At 40.4% G+C, this 20,776-nt stretch overlaps 1 protein-coding gene across 4 annotated transcripts in view; it reads left to right on the top strand.

The window, feature by feature from the left end:
• WDR33 (WD repeat domain 33) overlaps positions 1 to 20,776 on the top strand; it is a 104,719-nt gene that overhangs the window by 20,321 nt on the left and 63,622 nt on the right. For all 4 annotated transcript variants that reach the window (XM_056564750.1, XM_056564747.1, XM_056564749.1 and 1 more), the window contains exons 3-6: positions 1,764 to 1,832; positions 3,012 to 3,116; positions 3,235 to 3,330; positions 6,012 to 6,163. In XM_056564750.1, coding sequence (XP_056420725.1) covers positions 1,764 to 1,832; positions 3,012 to 3,116; positions 3,235 to 3,330; positions 6,012 to 6,163 — 422 coding nt within the window. The remainder of the gene's footprint in view (positions 1 to 1,763; positions 1,833 to 3,011; positions 3,117 to 3,234; positions 3,331 to 6,011; positions 6,164 to 20,776) is intronic.

Below are 20,776 nucleotides of genomic sequence, written 5' to 3'. Positions count from 1 at the left end.
TCTGGTGTTTTTTCATTTGCGTGGAAATTGCATTTTTGGCACCTTGACAGTTTTTCCAGCCTTCCGGGGAAACAGACCCTTTTCAGGTGAAAAAAAGGGCAAAAAAAAAACCCTACATGGCGTTTTTCATGGCATTTTTTCTCTCCCATAGACCTCTGAGATAAAAACGCCACGATTTTGCTGAAAAAAACTCCATAGGCTCAACAACGATTTTGAAAAACTGCCAAGGAGCTTAATAAAATGCCCAAAAAAAGTGAAAAACGCCAAAAGGATAAAAAAAAAAGCCGAACTGAAAAACGCCAAGTGGAAAAGAAATTTTGTGTTTTCTCATTGATATACAGCTAACATCTGGCTGCAGCATTTTTTGCTTAAAAAAGAAAAAAGTGGAAATTGGCCTAAGAAAACTGCCAAACTAGTGAGTGGAATCTTACAAGGAATCTTACGTGCAATGCAAAAAAAAAGGTATGGGAAGTAGCTCATTCCCCGAAGAAACTTGCTGTACAGTGCCTTGTAGTGTATGTAGCTTTCCTTCAAATCAGTTCTTGAGCCTTAAAGAGCTTTAAAACCAGATCGGGGATCATATGAGAAGACAGAATCTCCACCCATCTGTAGACATCTGTTTCAGGGTTCTTACCCCACATCAGTGCAGAACAAGTGTACTATTATAGAATTTTGCTTACTGCTTTTATATTACACTTTCTTTGTTAGCTGATAGTGTTACTCTTGTGCCCTAAACAACAACATTTTTATAAAGTTAATTTCGCCCTCATTGCTTCCATTTTAGGTTAAGTGTGTGTTTACACATTCAGGTTTTTATTTGTAATTATTGAATTCAAAGCCAAGACCAGATCATAGATGGTTGACATGTGTAAACAGACTGAGCATTCTCAAATATATTGCTGACTTTTAATTCAATAATTGCATATAAAAACCTGAACCTAAGAGGCTATTCACACAGCCGAATTTCTGCACCAATTCCGCTTCCTTGGGTGGTTTATGGCTTGTGCGGATTTTGTGTAGAATTGGTGCGGAATTCATGCAGAAATTCCGCATTGGGAAAATTCAGAAGTGTGGAATCCCATAGAAGTCTATTGGGCTTTCATTTGAGGCGGAATTCCGCCTCAATTGAAAGCCCATTAGACTTCTATGGGATTCCACACTTCGGAATTTCCGCATTAATTCTGCACCAATTAAACACAAAATCCGCACAAGCCATAAACAACCCAAGGAAGCGGAATTGGTGCGGAAATTCTGCTGTTTGAGTAGACCCTAATGCTAATTTTCCACTTGGTTTTTTTTCTGGCAGTTTTTGGAGATCTGCCACTGCAGTTTTTGAGCCAAAGTCAGAAGTGGATGCATAAGGGAGGAGAAGTGTAAGTCCTTCCTTTATATATACTACTCCTTTTGAGTACACTTTACGCTTCGGCTCAAAAACTGCAGTGGCAGATCTCCAAAAACTGCCAGAAAAAAAAATAAGCCTTAGACCGCTTTAGTGGGCAAGTGTATCCTGTGTGATCTCCTATTACAGACAGCTGAGGGCTCCTACTATAGTCAGTTATGTCTCATTTAGGTATATTAGCGACATTGGTGACATGGCTCACCACCTGGAATGCACAAGAAATTATTTTTCTCTTTCACAGATGTGATCACAGTATAAGACCAATTATTAATAAGAAATTGTTGTATATTTTCTTCATTAAGTGTTCCCTTAGAGCTGCTACTTGAAAGCATGTTTAATTATTTTTACTTTTTTTTTTTATCAGAATCGTGTATGGCAGAGAGATCAACGAGACATGAGAGCCATTCAGCCAGATGCTGGATATTATAATGATGTAAGTTAAACTTAATTCTAATTGTTGTTCCCTCTTTATCGAGCAACTATATTATGTCCCCGAAACTTTTTTATCTTTTTTGTTGGGGGACACAGCACCATAGTATAGCCCCTCAACTAGAAGACTACACTAGGCAGAACGTGTTGGCACTACCTTGGCAGGCTATACTCCTAGAACACGAAGTTAATCAGTTTTATCCTAGTGTCTGTAGGTGTCTTTTTCCTGGAAGTCCCACTACCTGTTTATTCACAGAAACAAAGATGACCTGTGTCCCATTTCCTCTTCAATTAGGACATAGATCTTGCATTCCGTTTTCCATTCTTGCAAATGAGCTCTTCATTGCCTGAAAGTTGTCCAAGCGATTTGCCACAGAATCCTTCAGGCGCTCTATGTTCCTTGTCCCAGATTGTTCACGCCAGGGCCTTTCTGCTTTGTGGATCAGGTCTGCCATCTCAGAGGACAATTGGCTAGGGCATAGACTTTCAGCTTTTGGGTTACTGCTCACTCTACCAGGCCTATAGGGGCTTCTTGAGCAGTCTGCCATCAGGCATCAGCTTCCATGTTCTGCAAAGCTGCTACCTGCTGCTAAATTCAACCTTGTTTATACCATGGTTTACTCCAGCCTTGGCTGCAAGGGGCTTTAAACTGCTGTGAGCTAGACTTCTCGCCTAGTGTTTTTTTTTTTTTTTTTTTTTTTTGTCCTGCCTCAGGGACTATTTTTGAATATGCCATGGTGCTGTGTACCCAGTGCAATTTACAAGAAAGATGGATTTGTGTATTTGCCGTATAATACCCTTTTTTATTGGAGTAATTGAGGGACACCGCTCCTACCCTTTATTCTATTGCTCCAAACCTGGCTTATTTAGTTTATATTCTTTTTCCCGGGATCAGATTGTTGGTTCCTGTTCATTACAGTACTTTTCTACTGCTCTTGGCACAAATTAGTTAGCCTCCTGTGGGTAGGAGGGATATAGTCTGCATATGCAGAACCAAAACGTTCTTCTATTTAGTTTGGCCTCCTTGTAGTAAGTGCCTATATGCACAGTGCTGTGTCCCCTAATAAATCCAATGAGAAAAAGGGAATTTACAGGTACAAAAATCTATATATTTGTTGGTTGCAGCTCTTGCAGAACTCTTTAAAATGTGTAAATGTTAATGTTTGTATGTTGTATTTTACAGTTGGTACCTCCTATTGGGATGCTTAACAATCCTCTCAATGCTGTAACTACTAAGTTTGTGCGCACATCTACCAACAAAGTGAAGTGTCCTGTGTTTGTTGTACGGGTATGTATTCATCTTCTTATTTTTAGATTCATTATGTGATATTTTTTATAATGGTCTATGTACAGACCAGTGTCCTAAATATAAAGCTAATAAAATACTATTCTTTGTCTCTTTACAGTGGACTCCTGAAGGTCGCCGTTTAGTTACTGGAGCCTCAAGTGGGGAATTTACTTTATGGAATGGTCTCACATTTAATTTTGAGACCATTTTACAGGTAAGCTTTCTGATTGGATAAAGGCCATATGTTATTGACATGGCTTAATTTCTAATGTAAGCAAAATTGTGGATATCCATTTAGTGTGTTTGTTTATTAAGTTGTAGGTTCATCTTTGAACAAAAGGGAGATTTATCGAAACTGCCGTGTGAGCTAGCCTGTAGGGTGTATTGACACGTACAGTATCCTGCGCACATTTGATGCTTTGGCTTTTAAGCTCTGTTCAGTCATTTAGTTTACATAAAAAATCTGCAGCATCCTATATTTGCAGGATTCTGTACGTATGAATACACCCTAAGGGCTCATTTAAGTTTAAAGAATTTGCTGCGTTCACTTATGTATTTACCATAAAATCTGCCACAAATCAGCAGCGTCAAGATGGCAGGAGGTCCTGTACATTTGAACGTACCTTTAGGTCCATTCACACAGGCAGATTTTGTGCAGATCTTTGGCAAATCTGCCATGATTGCAAATTTTTGGCTGACCCATTGAAGTAAACAGTAACGAAAACCGCTGTGGATTTTCTGCAAATAATATTCTGAACAGATTGAATGGACCCTTAGGGATGTGTTCACAGGAGCAGATTTACTCTCCAACTTGCAGTGTGTTTCCCGCTGTGAGTTTGAATGGGGCGGGTTCTTCGCAAGGCGATTTTTCAGCAGCGGAACTTTGAAGTTAATGATGTCTGCGTGAGGTTTTCGCCAGCAGAAATTCCGCTCCTGAAAATCTTGTGGGTGGCCCTATTCAAATTTTCAGCTGAAAATTCTGTCAAATCCACCCGTGTGAACAAGCCCTAACACGTTGTGCACACCTTATTTTCCTTTATTTTTTTATTACAACCATGGCTGTAAATGTTGGCACCCCTGAAATTTTTCAAGAAAATGAAGTATTTCTCACAGAAAAGGATTGTAGTAACACATGTTTTGCTATACACATGTTTTATTCCCTTTTGTGTGTATTCAAACTAAACCAAAAAAGAGGGAAAAAAAACAAATTGGACATAATGTCACCTAACTCCAAAAATGGGCTGGACAAAATTATTGACACCCTTAACTTAATATTTGGTTGCACACCCTTTGGAAAAAATAACTGATATAATTTGCTTCCTATAACCATCAATAAGCTTCTTACACCTCTCAGCCGGAATGTTTGACCACTCTTCCTTTGCAAACTGCTCCACGTCTCTTATTGGAAGAGGCGCCTTTTCCTTTAAAGCAATGTTAAGATCTTTCCACAGGTGTTCAATGGGATTTAGATCTGGACTCATTGCTGCCACTTCAGAACTCTCCAGCGCTTTGTTGACATCCATTTCTGGTGCTTTTTGAAGTATGTTTGGGGTCATTGTCCTGCTGGAAGACCCAAGATCTCTGATGCAAACCCAGCTTTCTGACACTAGGCTGTACAGTGCGACCCAAAATCCATTGGTAATCTTCAGATTTCATGATGCCTTGCACACATTCAAGGCCCCCAGTGCCAGAGACAGCAAAACAGCCCCAAATCATCATTGAACCTCCACCATATTTCACAGTAGGTTTTTTTGTAGGCCTCATTCAGTTTTCGGTAAAAAGTAGAATGATGTGCTTAACCAAAAAGCCGTATTGGTCTTATCTGTCCACAATACGTTTTCCCAGAAGGATTTTGGCTCACTCAAGTTCATTTTGGCAAAATGTAGTCTTGCTTTTTTGTCTGTGTCAGCAGTGGGGTCCTCCTGGGTCTCCTGCCATAGTGTTTCATTTAAATGTCGACTGATAGTTTGCACTGACACTGATGCTCCCTGAGCCTGCAGGACAGCTTGAATATCTTTGGAACTTGTTTGGGGCTGCTTATCCACCATCCAGACTATCCTGCGTTGACACCTTTTTATCAATTTTGCTCTTCCGTCCATGCCCAGGGAGATTAGCTACAGTGCCATGGGTTGCAAACCTCCTTGATAATGTTGCACACTGTGGACAAAGGCAAATCTAGATCTCTGGAGATGGACTTGTAACCTTGAGATTGTTGATATATTTCCACAATTTTGGTTCTCAAGTCCTCAGACAGTTCTCTTCTCTTTCTGTTGTCCATGCTTAGTGTGGCACACACAATGCAAATACTAAGTGAACTTCTCTCCTTTTTATCTGCTTTCAGATGTGATTTTTATATTGCCCAAACCTGTTACTTGCCCCAGGTCAGTTTAAAGGAGCATCACATGCTTGAAACAATCTTATTTTTCCACAATTTTGAAAGGGTGCCAATAATTTTGTCCAGCCCATTTTTGGAGTTTGGTGACATTATGACCAATTTGCTCTTTTCCTCCCTTTTTAATTTAGTTCCAATACACACAAAGGGAATAAACATGTGTATAGCAAAACATGTTACTGCAATGCTTCTCTGTGGGAAATACTTCATTTTCTTGAAAACTTTCAGGGGTGCCAACATTTTATGGCCATGACTAAATCCTTTTCACTTCCTTAACATGTTAAGTCCAAAGCGGCTGTACCCCCCAGTTTGCACAAATGCAGCAGACATTTCTGAGGCTTTCAAAGTATTCTCCCTTAAGTGTACACTCCTTCTTTGACATTATTAAAAACTGTGAAAAACTGGCACAAAACTGCACAGTGTAAATGAACTGATTTAATGTATTGTTTCACATTAGTGTTCTGATTATACATAAGTTAATAGCTTTTCTACATTCTGTTTAGGCTCACGACAGTCCAGTTCGAGCAATGACCTGGTCACATAATGACATGTGGATGCTGACAGCTGATCATAGTGGATTTGTGAAGTACTGGCAGTCCAACATGAATAACGTCAAGATGTTCCAGGCGCATAAGGAGGCGATTAGAGAGGCCAGGTTTATAACCACTCTACACTTTTCCATAGATGTTGCTTATCTCTTCCTTCTATGTTGTATTACTTTAACATCTTTAGGTTTTCATTGGGGGGCAGGCTTAGTCAGGTTAAAGCAGCATCTTCTGCACGTCCATTACTGTTGTTCATTGTGTTCGATCACAGCCTTGTGTACTGTTTCTTGCACAAACTGTGTATGCCAAGATGTTTGCTTTATAAATAAAGAATTCTGTGCCTCTAAAAGTTCACAGATGCTAAATAAAGCACAAATCCATACAATAAAACGGACAGCTACACCTACTATGACACTAAGTCCTACTGGAAATGGGCAGACCTATGTGGGATATCATTTGCCTGAGCAAATATAAGGTAGAGCTGGCACCTTATGTCCTCTTTTAAAGCAATTTTTTAAATTTTTTTATTGGTATAATTTAGCAGTTTGCATACCTCTCTGCATACTTTTTCAGCTAAAGTAACATACCTGATCCAACTAATGCTTTGTCTTTTTGAAGACTACATTTGTCAATCACCTTTCAAATATTATAAACTAAGTCAACAGCTCAGTTAACAAGACAACATGCTTGGTGCGGATAATGAAAGAATTTTGCATCACGTCATACTAACCACAAAGTATATAAGAAATGAGACAGACTCTACAAAATATCTTTAGTTTATTAATATTGAACCAAATAGTGTTTTGCCTTTTTCATGTAATCACCTGTTGTCAAGCTCCTCTCCCCTAAATTTCCATTACTGCTGAGTGATTCCTGTTTTCTATACTGATGCATAGGAAGTGCCCACTCGCCAAACTGGCTGAGGATTGTCACCGCTGCAGCCAAAGACGGTCTAAGCATCGGGACTTTGAACTGGAAGGGGTTATTAGTGGAGTTTAGCCAGAAAGTGTGTTGCATCCCCTAAAATATTTATGTAGACACAACGATGTACATAATTGGGCCTGGTACTGGAAGCAGCTGAGGAGAATAAGACTAAGCGGTCTGCGTTCAAACAAAGGGGATGTGGTGTTAGGTGGAGTGTCACTGTTTAGGTCCGGTAAAACACCCTACAAATTGGTACATGGTATTTGGTTAACTTTTGTATGTCATGTCTAATTTCAGATATGATTGTTAAACCCGTCATGGAGTTACATAAGTGTTGTAAATTATAAGATAATCTGAAAGGCATAATTTCAGTGGCTCATAGGCAATGTTTAACTTTTTTACTGCCGAAAGTTTCCACTTCAGCCTTCTGTCATGGCAAGGATTGTTCCCTAGATTGGGTTCTACTCCCCTTTTATCATGCTCGTGATTGCTACAGATATCTGTTAATTGAAACAATTTGATACATACATAGTGCAAGTGCACTTGGTAACAACATTGGAAGTCAAAACAATTATTTAGATTTCACCCTGTTAATGTTTTTGCAGTTTTTCACTTTTATGCTATAGTAAAGGAGCTAGTTACAGGTCTGTGAAGCCTGATCAGTATTTCAGCTTTGCTTGTTATAGGCTGATTGATCAAAGTTAAGTGAGCCTGAGGAAGCTGGACTGTGAGGTAAGTAATCACAACCCTCAATAAGCCATTTCAAAAAGTTTTAGATCATGTTCACCCCAGAAGAGGTACTGTTTTGAAAGAGTACTAGGCAGAGTATTTACCCTGGTGTTTAGGGACCTGTATACAGTACATTATATTGTGCTGACTTATCTCTGCTATTAACCCCCTTAAGGATGCAGGGTTTTTCCGTTTTTGCACTTTTGTTTTTTTCCTCCTCACCTTTTAAAAATCATAACCCTTTCAATTTTGCACCTAAAAATCCATATGATGGCTTATTTTTTGCGACAACAATTCTGCTTTGTAATGACATCAGTAATTTTACCCAAAAATCTACGGCGAAACAGAAAAAAATCATTGTGCGACTAAATTGAAGAAAAAAGGCCATTTTGTAATTTTTGCAGACTTCCGTTTCTACACAGTACATATTTCGGTAAAAATGACACCTTATCTTTATTCTGTAGGTCCATACGATTATAATGATGCACTACTTATATAGGTTTGATTTTAGTTGTACTTCTGGAAAAATCATAACTACATGCAGGAAAATTTACGTACTTTACGTACTACGTTTTAAAATTGTTTTTCTGACCCCTATAACTTTTTTTTTTTTTTTTCGCGCATGGGGCTTATTTTTTGTGACGTGATCTGAAGTTTTTATCGGTACCATTTTTGTATTGATCAGACTTTTTGATCACTTTGTATGAATTTTTTCATGAATGACCAAAAATACGTTATTTTGGACTTTATAATTTTTTTTGCGCATACTCCATTAACTATGCGGTTAAATTAATGATATATTTTTATAGTTTGGACATTTACGCATGCGGTGATACCACATATGTTTTTATTCAAAGGTTGTTTGTTGTTGTTGTTTTTTTTAATGGGATTGGACTTTAATTAGGGAAAAGGTTAAATCAGATTTATTAACTTTTTTTGTACACTTATATATATATATATATATATATATTTTTTTTTTTTTTGCAGTGTTATAACTCCCATAGGTGGCTATAACACTGCACACACTGATCTTTAACACTGATCCCTGCAAAGCCATTGCTTTGCATGGATCAGTGTTATAGGTCTGTCTAGCATCTCAGGCTTGGAGCAATCAATCGCCGAAGGGACGCGCCGGAGGAAGGTAAGGGGGCCTCTGCTCGCGTCCTAGCTGATCGGGACACTACATTTTCACTGCAGTGGTCCCAATCGGCCCCACTGAGCAGCCGGGAAGCTTTTACTTTCGTTTTAGACACGGCGGTCAATTTTGAACGCTGTGTGTATAGTGTTAATAGCGTGCGGCACAGCAATCGCTGCCACACGCTATTAGCCCCGGGTCCTGGCTCCAGATACATGCCGGGACTGACCCGTAAAAGTAGGTTCTTGGTCGTTAAGGGGTTAATGCTTACATTGGTTCGAACTCGGGGTTGTACACAAGTAATTAGATTTTTTGGCTTTGTAAAAATCACTAATGTAAAGTCAGATCTTGGCCTCATGCCTGTATGTGATTCTGAGACTTTAGATATTTGAGGGGGTGTGCATGACTGAAAATTTCATAGTTCATCAGCACTGAATTGAAAATGATCAAATTAGAATGATGAAGTTTATTTTTAATTGGAGTATGGAAAAACGTTATTAATTTTGGTAAGTATTGAACACCAAGAAATTATATTTGAACTTTGAGCTCTTAGTAAATTTTACTAACAGACTTGATTACACATGCTGGTTGCACACATGGATTGCTTGTATTAAGGCTAAATTCCCGCTGCAGTGTTGCTTTTTTTCTCTTTCTTTCGCTGAACAGACCTTAAATGAGTTTGAGCACAACTGATACCGATGGATCGCATTGACCTGAATAGGGGTCCATTGTGTGTCAGGTATTTTACAGGAGTTGAGCGGAGTAAAAAGATTGGACATGTACAGAGCTCCCTTCAAAAGAGCACAATGGCCAGTAGGTGAACTTAGTCTTACTAATTTACTTTGCCCTGGCACCGTTTTAAACATCTTATCAAAAATATAGGGGATAAGATGTTAGCTCCCCAGCAGCAGGGTCCCCGCGATCTCCGGAAAGGCAGCAGCCGTGTCCAGAACACGGAAGCGTGGAGCTTCTGTGTTCGTGATGCCACGCGCCCTCATTAATGTCTGTCATAGACCTGAATGGAGGGGGTGCAGCAGCTGTAGTCGCCAGTCATCCAGCACGGAGCAGATTTCGCTCTGTGCACGGATGACTTGAGTGCTGCGCGAGGGTCCTCAGTGGCGGGATTTCCCCAATCAAACATCTTATCCCCTATCCTTTTGATAGGGATAAGATATTTTTTGCAGGAGTATCTCTTTAATAAGCAAATGTGCCGAATGTCCATCAGTGTTTACCAGGCAGATATTCCACACATTTTTGGCTGTGTGACCATGGCCTGATAACCAAAGCAATTAAACTTTTAAAGGGCCTTATTAAGCTGGAATAAATACAATCCAGAGAGCTCTCCTATTCCATGTTGTGAATAGAGGTGCCTATGTACTAGTGACCAGCACATTGCAGTGGCCTCACTTCAGAAAGTAAAGATGTATAGTGAAGCAAGGAGAAGAGACAATCTGTGGGGGACAAGAGTAGGTAAGTATAACTTTTTATAATTCTTGACAGAAGCCCCTGCAAAAATAAAAAATATCATTTACCGTATATACTCGAGTATAAGCCGACCCGAGTATAAGCCGAGACCCCTAATTTCAACCCAAAATCCCAGGAAAAGTTATTGACTCGAGTATAAGCCTAGGGTGGGAAATACCTCATCCCCCCCCTGTCATCATCCAGACCCGTCATTAACATCCCCATCATCATCCCCTTGTCATCATCCCACACATCCCCCCTTCATCATCCCCTTATCATCCCACACATCCCCCCTTCATCATCCCCTTATCATCCCACACATCCCCCCTTCATCATCCCCTTATCATCCCACACATCCCCCCTTCATCATCCCCTTATCATCCCGCACATCCCCCCTTCATCATCCCCTTATCATCCCACACATCCCCCCCTTCATCATCCCCTTATCATCCCACACCCCCCCCCCTTCATCATCCCCACACCCCCCCCTTCATCATCCTCTTCTCATCATTCGCCCTCAGTGGTCTTCAACCTGCGGACCTCCAGAGGTTTCAAAACTACAACTCCCAGCAAGCCCGGGCAGCCATCGGCTGTCCGGGCTTGCTGGGAGTTGTAGTTTTGAAACCTCCGGAGGTCCGCAGGTTGAAGACCACTGCGGCCTTCAACATCATCCAGCCCCCCTCTCACCCCCTTTAGTTCTGAGTACTCACCTCCGCTCGGCGCTGGTCCGGTCCTGCAGGGCTGTCCGGAGAGGAGGTGGTCCGGTGGGGAGGTGGTCCGGGCTGCTATCTTCACCGGGGGCGCCTCTTCTCCGCGCTTCCGGCCCGGAATAGAGCCGTTGCCTTGGCAATGACGCAGAATTACGTTGGCAATGAACGCACCTCTGCGTCGTTGTCACGGCAACGTGACTATTCTGAGGCCGGGCCCGAAGCGCTTAGAAGAGGCCTCCCCGGTGAAGATAGCAGCCCGGAACCAGTATCCCACCGGACCACCTCCTCACCGGACAGCCCTGCAGGACCGGACCAGCGCCGAGCGGAGGTGAGTACTCAGAACTAAAGGGGGTGAGAGGGGGCTGGATGATGTTGAAGGCCGCAGTGGTCTTCAACCTGCGGACCTCCGGAGGTTTCAAAACTACAACTCCCAGCAAGCCCGGACAGCCGATGGCTGCCCGGGCTTGCTGGGAGTTGTAGTTTTGAAACCTCTGGAGGTCCGCAGGTTGAAGACCACTGCGGGTGGGGGAGTTCACTCGAGTATAAGCCGAGGGGGGTGTTTTCAGCACGAAAAATCGTGCTGAAAAACTCGGCCTATACTCGAGTATATACGGTACATTACGGGTACAAATCTGCAGCTTATTTGTACTATGAGAAAGCCCAGTGTTGCATAAAAAAAGTAAAAAATCATTAAATTTCTGCTTTCGTTCCCCCACCATCGGTTTCTGATGCTCATGTCACTCTAATGTTACTATTCCAGCATGATGACATGTCCCTTCCAGTAATCATACTACTGCTTAAGTTTCACATTATGCATCGGTTACCATACAGGTAAAAGGTGCAAATAGTTATTTAAACTCCTCAATCTGATCTGGTGGTGTTCGTTGCATTTTTGGGGGATTTGTATTTTTTTTTTTTAATACATTTTAACCGTACTTTTTTTTTTTTGTACTGTCTGAAAAACTTAGCAGTCGTGCATTAGTGGGAAGCCAATTAGGGAAATAAAGAATGTAGTCTCCCCCCCCCCCCTGTTTTTCACATCCCTTAACAGTATCCATTTACAGGGCATATGTAAAACACAGGAAAAATGCAACAAGAAAACCCAATGTATTTCCACACACTGGGACAAATTTTCTATAGTATTTGTGCCAAAAGGTTCTTAAAAGAAAACGGTCAGCCTGTTCACACACAATAAATGCAATACACTTGGTTATAGTGTGGGTGAACAGGAGTCTAATAAGAGGTCACTTAATAAAATATGTCCAGTAGGTCCTGAGATATGTCCCCCAGATGATCCTCTGCTGAATTCAGTGAATCGCACACAGGGGGAGGGGCTTTGTTGCTCAATTTACATATTGTCCACTTCATTCCACTTCACTAGGATATAGGGTAGAAAGGCTCCACCCACTCAATGTATGTATTAATTGTCTGTGACTCCACTTCACTAGGATGTGGAGTCACAGACAATGAATATGTAAATTGAGCCGGTGAAGCCCCGTCCCCTGTGCTAGATTCACTAAATTCAGCAGTGACCTCGCCATGTCCCGCAGGCACTTCCTGAGTTTGTTCTCCTGCCAGGCCGGGAGAAGACCAAAATAACTGTTTAATTTACAACAGGGAACAGAACAGAGACGTTATTTCAATCACATTTATAAACACACAAAGGTTGAGAATTTTAAAAGGGGAACTCCAGTGGAAAATGAAGGTTTTTAAATCCACTGGTGCCGGAATGTTAAACAGATTTGTAAATTACTTCTATTTCAAAATCTGAAGCCTTTCAGTACTTATCAGCTGCTGGATACTACAGAGGAAATTGTGAAGTTATTTCCAGTATGACAACAGTACTCTCTGCTGACATCTATGTACGTATCAGGTAGGAATCGACCGATTGTCGGTATGGCCAATATTATCGGCCGATAATCACGATTTTGGGCATTATAGGTATCGGCAATTACCTTGCCAATAAGCCGATAATGCCCCTCCCTCCCCCAACCCCCCCCCCGACCCGCCGTCAGTAGAGAGCACTGTTGTCAGACCGAAAAGAACTTCACAAATTTCTCTGTAGTATATCTGTAGACTATAGGAGCTGATAAGTACTGGAAGGGTTAAGATTTTTAAATAGAAGTAATTTACAAATCTTTTTAACTTTCTGGCACTAGTTGATTTGAATTTTTTTTTTTTAACAGCAAGTACAATAGCAAAGTGTCTTATAATGAGGAACAATATATTAAAAGTTTAGTTTGGCGCCAGGTACTATTTAAATAACGTGTGCCCTATGAGTGTTAGAAACTTTTCCCCAGTGTCAGTCAAGAGAGGGTATGGTTGGCCAAGGGGGTGTGACTTTAATTATAGGGTGAATGGCTTAAATGGTAGTTCTAGATTTTTTTATTTTATTTAAATGACTAGAGCCAAATACTTAAACATTTAAATTTTATTTATAATTTAATTTAAATGCTTTTTATTATGACAACCTTCTTGCCTTAGCTGTTTTTAACAGTGTTTGATATGCTGTAAAGCAAACCCCATGCAACAATAGACAGAAGCTGAACATTTACATTAATAGGAAAAGTTACAGGGCATGCTCGATGACCTTTTCAGAAGTCATATCACAGGGAGGGGAAATAATTTGTCTTATCTAGCCATGTCACCTTTCACGGTTATCCAGTCTATGGTAAGGAACATAGTGTTGGAAACTAATATGTACAGAACAAGAAAGCTCTGCTTAATATTAATCCTTTACAGCAAAAGAGCAACTGGCTGAAACAGCTGCCACATACACACCAGGTCTTGTGCACCTAGCTTTCCTACAGAATGGAGTATGTAATGCTCCGACAAGTGTCTATACAACATTCATCATAAGAGAACTAAATAGCGGCACCCGCCAATCAATTTTGAGTAGTCTTTAATGAGTTGTATACTCATGTAAATTAAGAGGTGACAAGTATATTGTGACAGCAGGGGTATGCAGCTGAATTTAATTTTATAAAAGGTTATTTTGATGGCTCATTCTCTTAAAAATGCAACATTTTGTTAAAAAAAAAAAAAAAAATGTACTAGCGTTCTGGTGCAAGCTCTGTTTTTGAGGCTGCATTCACACCTCGTTTTCAGCCTACGGTTGCTGGATCTGGCTGGGATGATGGGGAAAACCGGGCACTACCATACCGCACCTGGACCGATGCTGAAATCCATTTACTTTAATGAGCCGACTGGAGTAAAGGGTGACTCCGGTCGGCTAATTTTTGACCCGTATGCAGTTTCCTTACCGGACCTAAAACCATAGTATACTATGGCTTTAGGTCCGGTCACAAAACCGGATACGGGTCAAAAATTAGCCGACCGGCGTCACCGTTTGACTGGTCAGCTCATTAAATTACATGGATTTCAGTGCCGGTCCGGCTGGGGTACGGGAGCGCCCGTTTTTTTCCAACCCCCCCACCTTTGCCGGATCCGGCAACCATAGGCTGAGAACGAGGTGTGAATGCAGCCTAAGCCACAGAATAGTTGGTGTAAAGTTGAAGTTTACACTGTCTAGAAAAAGGACCATTTAAAGGTGTGTTCATGTCTCCTTAATCACATGTATGTGTAAAACATGACAGCATAAAGAAGTTTGCAATTGGCTTTATTTAGCAAACTTGCCTGGTTCTCTAGCCATTTTTCTCTCTCCACCTGGTTTGCTGGCTACCTAGAATCCTGACCACCAAAGAGTGAGCTAGACAGCAGCAGCAGAGAGAGCTAATCAGGGAAGATATGAAAACCCCTTTTTATAAATCCAGGTTGATGTTTTATAAAGCTACACAAAATCCATGGAGAGAATTAAAAGTCTAGAAATTTGAGTGGCCTATTGTGTAAACCAAATAAACACACACAGGCCCATATTTATTAAACTGAGGAAAACTTGTGTTTTTGCCAACAGCAACTTATCACAGCACCGCTTAAGATATTAAAGCTGAACTATGATAGGTTGTTAGGAGTAAATCTCTGTTTTTCTCAGTTTTATTGATCAGGTCTAAAGTGTTTAAAAGAGATCTTAAAGGGGAGCTTTGGTACTGAACTAATCCCCACTATGATCTCACTGTATCTCCTGCCCTTCTGTAGAAATGCATTGAGGGGGCGTGTCGACCACCGATCCGTGCAGGTTGAGAGCCAGGACGCTGTACAGGAAATCGCGGGTGGTCCCAGCAGTTGGACCCCCTCCCCTCGATCAGACTGGGACAGGGGATAAAAAAAAAATTGTGCGGGAGTTACCCTTTAATTTGATTATATGAAAAAAGTGAATGGGGGGGGGGGGGGTAGGTTGGCTGGACATGCAAACTGATGCAGTAGGCATTGCAGCTTTCATTTTTAATAGAGCTCATTCAGATAGGAAAGTTGAGCTGTTATTGTATGTTATAGGAGAATCAGAGTTTTTGTTTTAGGCAGATTGATACATCTGGACCCAAATATATATATATATATCTCTTTGCATTTTGCATGTTCATCATGTTCAGCTCTTTCTCAATAAGACTTAAATAGTAGTTGGGTAGTTTTCATATCCATAGGATACACCATAAGTGTTTGATAGGTACCGATGTCTAACATGGGATTCTCATGGTAATACCCCATTAGAAATACACTGCACAATCTTGCATAACAACAAAGCTGGGCCAACTCTTCAGGTTGCCTTATGTGGGTCAGGTGTATAGCTTAAAAGTATTAGATTAGAATACCCATAACCCATAAAGTGATTGTCACCAGAGTGACACCTTCATTTTAGAACATCTTAAGATGCACCTGCTCAGTCATGCCTTGAACTAGATATTTGTCACCCCGGTCTGAAGCTGTGGTTTTCTTCAGTACATGGTGCTGTAGGCATGGCTTCAAGATTACTTTTTGTTAAGGCACCCTTTATTGTCCTGAAGCAGTGCTTTCCAAACTGGGTGTTGCGACACATTAGCTTCAAAGCGACAGTCTCCAGGTGTGTTATGGGACTGTCCCTTCCTGCAGCAGCAGCCATCTCTGGTTGCTCTTATTGGCCAAGGCCTGTTGCGTGATCTTGAACTGTCCTTTAAATCAATTAGTAATGTTGGCCAGGTTCTCTGACAAGTGATGTCCCGGACATTGCGCCCGAGAAGGAAGCAGGAGATAGTCACTTGTCAGTGGAGCGGGACGAGCCTGCATCTGGGCCTGCCATGGAGCTGGATGTGCAGAGTCCTGGTGTGTGACAAATGAAGTGGCACAGGAAGTGATAAAGTGGGCGAGTAAATGGCTTAGAGGGCTGATGAAAGGCGGGGGGAGGTGGGGGGGGGGGTGAAGTGGCACAAAGTTTGTTGGCTGCCACATTTGTAATGCTGATACTTAGGAAATATGTTTTATTATTGTGGAACTTTGGATACGTGCAATAGGCGGTACGACAAGGAGCGTGTTGCTTAATTTATTCAAGCCTAAAAAGTGTGTCACAGACCTCAAAAGTTTGGAAAGCTCAGGCCTTAGAGCATATGTTATTGAATAGAAGCCTAGTCAGCTGGTGCAAATACTAATGTACTTACCTAATCCAATTATCTGTGTGATCTAAAGTGATTACATTCCTGAAAAACCCATAAGCAGGCATTACATTTTATGGAAGACTGTGAAGTCTGATTCCTACAGTTAGGCTTAGAAAATGGCCACAGCAGTCTACGAAGTATCATGGCCCATAAATGTTTATTCAGATACAGCAACTTGTCCTTATTTGCCTGGTGCTGCAGCTCAGCTTCATTTCAGTGGGAGACATGTTGCCATTGGTAATGTAGCCTCAGAATTTTGTCCTTTAACTCCCTAAGAACCCAGGGCGTACCTTTACGTCCTGCGCCCTCTCCCGTGATATAATGCCCGGTGGCTAACAGTAGCCGGGTTCCCGCGGCTAATAGTGGACGTCACCGATTGCTATTGATATGCGCTATTAACCGTTAAGATCCGGCGATCAAAGTTGATAGCCGCGTCTAAAGTAAAAAAAAAACCTTCCTGGCTGCTCTGTCGAGCTGATCGGCACTGAGCTAGGATGCATCTGGAGGGTCCCTTACCTGCGTCCGATCAGCGATTGATTGCTAAAGCCTGGATCTCCGGTTTGGAGCAATCGACCTCTGATGGCATAGCATTGATCAGTGTGAGAGATCAGTGTATTAGATGTTATAACCTATAGGCTATAACATTGGGGGGGGGGGGAGTTAATAAATGTGATTTAACCCCTTCCCTAATAAAAATTTAATTCACCCCCATTTTCCCATAAAAAAAATGTAAAGAAAGAGAAATATAAACACATGTGGTATCGCTTCGTGCGTAAATTTCCGAACTATAAAAATATATCATTAAGTAAACCACACGATCAATGGCGTACATGTAAAAAAAAAAAATCCTAAAGTCCAAAATAGCGACAGATACAATTCAGCATATCAAGATGAGAAAACATATTGAGTAATGTGAGAATTTTAACATAGAGCTTTGTTACATTCATGACTGAGTCACTAGGAAAATTCCACCCAACTTAAAAGGGAGATTAGTGCTACTTATAGTTCAATTTGTTTTTTTTTATATCACGTACACCACAACAGAGACCTAATGGATCCTATTATGAAGTGATTTTATGTTGCTTTAGGCCAGGAACACAAAGTGTCAAAAGCAGAAGTGGATCCAGTTGGGGAAATTTAAAAGTTGTTAGTTTCCCCTTCCAGCTGGTTTCACTTTTGCCTTTTGGTACATTTTCTGCTGCAGCATATTTGCAATGTGTGTTCCTACCATTAACAAACATCAGATGTACAGCTATAGGCCTTATTTAATACATTTTTATCTGTTCTAGTTTTTGTCCCTGCTCAATTTTTTATTTGTATTTGCTTTATTCCCAACTGATGCTTGCTTTATCCAGTGGCTTAAAGCAGAACTGTCATATCACAGAAAAATAAAATAATGCTTATATATGTTACTCACTGGGTCAGGCAGATTTTTTACATGTCTTTTAATGTATCTAGCTTCTGTATTTGGTTCACAAATCCCTCTGTTCTGCTGCTCACTCACTCTGATATCCACTACTCGGGAAGGGGCGTATCTAAAGCAAGCACTGAGCCCGCCCTCACCATTCATTCACGTCCTCCCTGATTCTGCTTTGATGGGTCTCTTAATTCAGTCACTGCAGGCTGCTCTGTAACCCTCTCCCCTCTGTTTTGAGACAGGAGTCTGATAGAAGGGACAGGAGTGCTAGTCCTGCCCTCACTTCCTGGACTTTGTCTTGGCCTTTGCTTCAGCTGTAACAAACATACTAAGCATGGCTTAGAAGTGTATCATACAGAAGAAAATAGTCTTATGGTGGTATTGCATTTCTTATTCAAAACTTGGTTTGAGCTATTTTTTATGGATTAGGCTCATTATGTGTTTTTTTTTTCTTTTTATTTATTTTTTTCTTTTTTTTTTAAATCTACCCCTCCAACTATCTTGCAAACCTACTTTGTGGTTTTAAACAATAGCTGGTGGTGTAAAAACATTAGCTCCTTGCTGGGAGAATTCAATTTCTTAACTTGCAGCTATACTTACAGTAGTGGCAAGAAAATAAGTCTGCGTTAGCATGCATTGGAGCGACTCTAGCGAGTATTCAATTCCATCCCAATTTTGAGAAGAACAAGAGATCATACAGCTTCAAGATAAAATGATTTGCTAAGAGGGAAGTGTGCAGAAACTAGCTGAAATAAGCCCTGCAGGAACTTCACTTTAAAAATCTAACACTCTCCAGTGGCTTTCTGCCAATAGTAAAATGTTAAATTATTATTTTTTTTTAGTAGCCATGATAGCATATTTTGCCTATAGCGCTCTGTCTCACCTCCAATTATTCCTATGGCTCTCCTAGTATACTTGGTAATGCGTTGCTGCTTCTAGTCCATTCAGACAAACAAGCTGTCCCTTCCTTCAACTGAGAAGAGCAGCTTTCAGCATGAACAGGATTCTAAAACTCAGAAAAATGTAGAAAAGGTAAATGTATGTTCGTTCTTTATATAGTAATGAAATACCTTATTTTTTTTTATATGTAAAGGATTGCTTTTATAGGTCTCTCACTAAACTTTAAGAGGGACATTTATCAATGTTTGCTGATGTATTCCTTTTTTTAAATTTTTTTGCTTACAATTTTTTTGCTTATGTGCGACGTATTTATCAACCGGTTTCAACCTGTTGATAAATTTCTTTCACTTAAGCAATTTTTTTTTTTACTTTGGTATTGGTTTTGTCTGCTCCATGTCTGAGCTGGAGTAAATTGTTTGTAGGTTTTTTCATGCCCTGCGACTTTTTTGCGACTGTCGCACTTCATAAATTTCTGACCACTGCAAATCAAAATCGTTTTCTACAAAAAAAAAAGCGGGAAAAATGTTTTTTTCTTTTCTCGCTGTCAGAACAAAAAGTCGCACAGAAAATCGTGCAGGCCCAACTGCGACAATTTAGTGACTAAATTAGAAGAAAAAAATTGACTAAAGCCGTTGATAAATGCCCCCCTATGTCTCTAGCACCAACTTTATCTTAAAGCCCCCATTAGGGACTGCCATGTGCCTTCGTGCATACAGCTCTTCCACCATGGTCTTTCCATTCTGTCATTTCTCCATAGAAGTAAATAGCTGTATGATTTTACCTACAACTCTTAAGTTTTTAGGGATTTTTACATTGATAGCCTATCCATAACATCAAATCAGTGTATTTTTATTTTCAGTCAAGTCAAGCTACATACACGATTATACACAAATTTCAACAAGCTATCCCCTATCCACTGCATAGGGGATAACTTGCAGGTTGGTGGACCCACCCCACCGATCCCCAGAACACTTTTTTGTGTTTGTTCTTATGGGACAGAAAAAGCACTTTCTCCCCAGGTCCTTAATTAAAATGTTGTTTTAATTCCAGTTCTACAGCCTCTGCAGTGTTGTCATTGGTGAAGTCCATCAGAGAAGCTGTTTTCTGACTGGTTTATCAGCCCTTCTTTTCAATACAAATCTATAGTGAATTATACACACATTTGACCTTTTTATCTTGTCATAAAGTCCATTTAGTAGTTAACTTAGGGGAAGTGAGAAGGTCTAAAGAGTTTTTTTTTTTGCTTTACTGATAACAGAAAACTGCAGGAGGCTGTTAGAAAAAATGTATTTATATATATATATATATATATATATATATATATATATAATTTTAAAACAAGTGCAAGTACAAATTAAGATTGTAATTACATTCAAATGTGTCTATAGTCTGTAACACCTGAAAATGTTTTTATATCTATAGATATTTTGCCTACTTCTACTTGATAATTCTGTGCAGTCTTACAATAATGTTTTTTAATTTATCCAGTGCATGTAAAATAAAGCAACATGGCAAAAAGTATTGATTAAAATGTCCTTGATGTTTGCGTGTGCAAATCTTGTGTAGAGCTATGTCTTTATGGCAGAACAAACCTCTGTGCATTCTGATTCTACAGACATCTGTTACTTCACCATGCTTCCCTTTTTTATTAGGAGGGTTGTCTTTTTATATATTTTGTATATACCGTATATTAAAAATATTAAGGGTTTGTAAGGATTTTTTACTCATTTTTTTTTATTCTCCTTTTTTATTTTTTGTATGCAACTTTTTGAGCCAGAAGTGGATTCAGCCAGAACAGCTTACTTTGCTTTCTGATCCTTTTATATTTAAAGGAGTGCTCCACCCCAAGATGCCTGATCACGGGGGTCCCACTGCTGGGGCCCCTTACTATCTCTGCAGCGCCACCCTGCCATAATTTCTAC

The sequence above is a fragment of the Hyla sarda genome, chromosome 3 (assembly GCF_029499605.1).
Source record: "Hyla sarda isolate aHylSar1 chromosome 3, aHylSar1.hap1, whole genome shotgun sequence".
NCBI lineage: Eukaryota > Metazoa > Chordata > Amphibia > Anura > Hylidae > Hyla > Hyla sarda.
The sequence above is the reverse complement of the archived record's forward strand: the minus strand, read 5'-3'. Positions and strand labels throughout refer to the sequence as shown.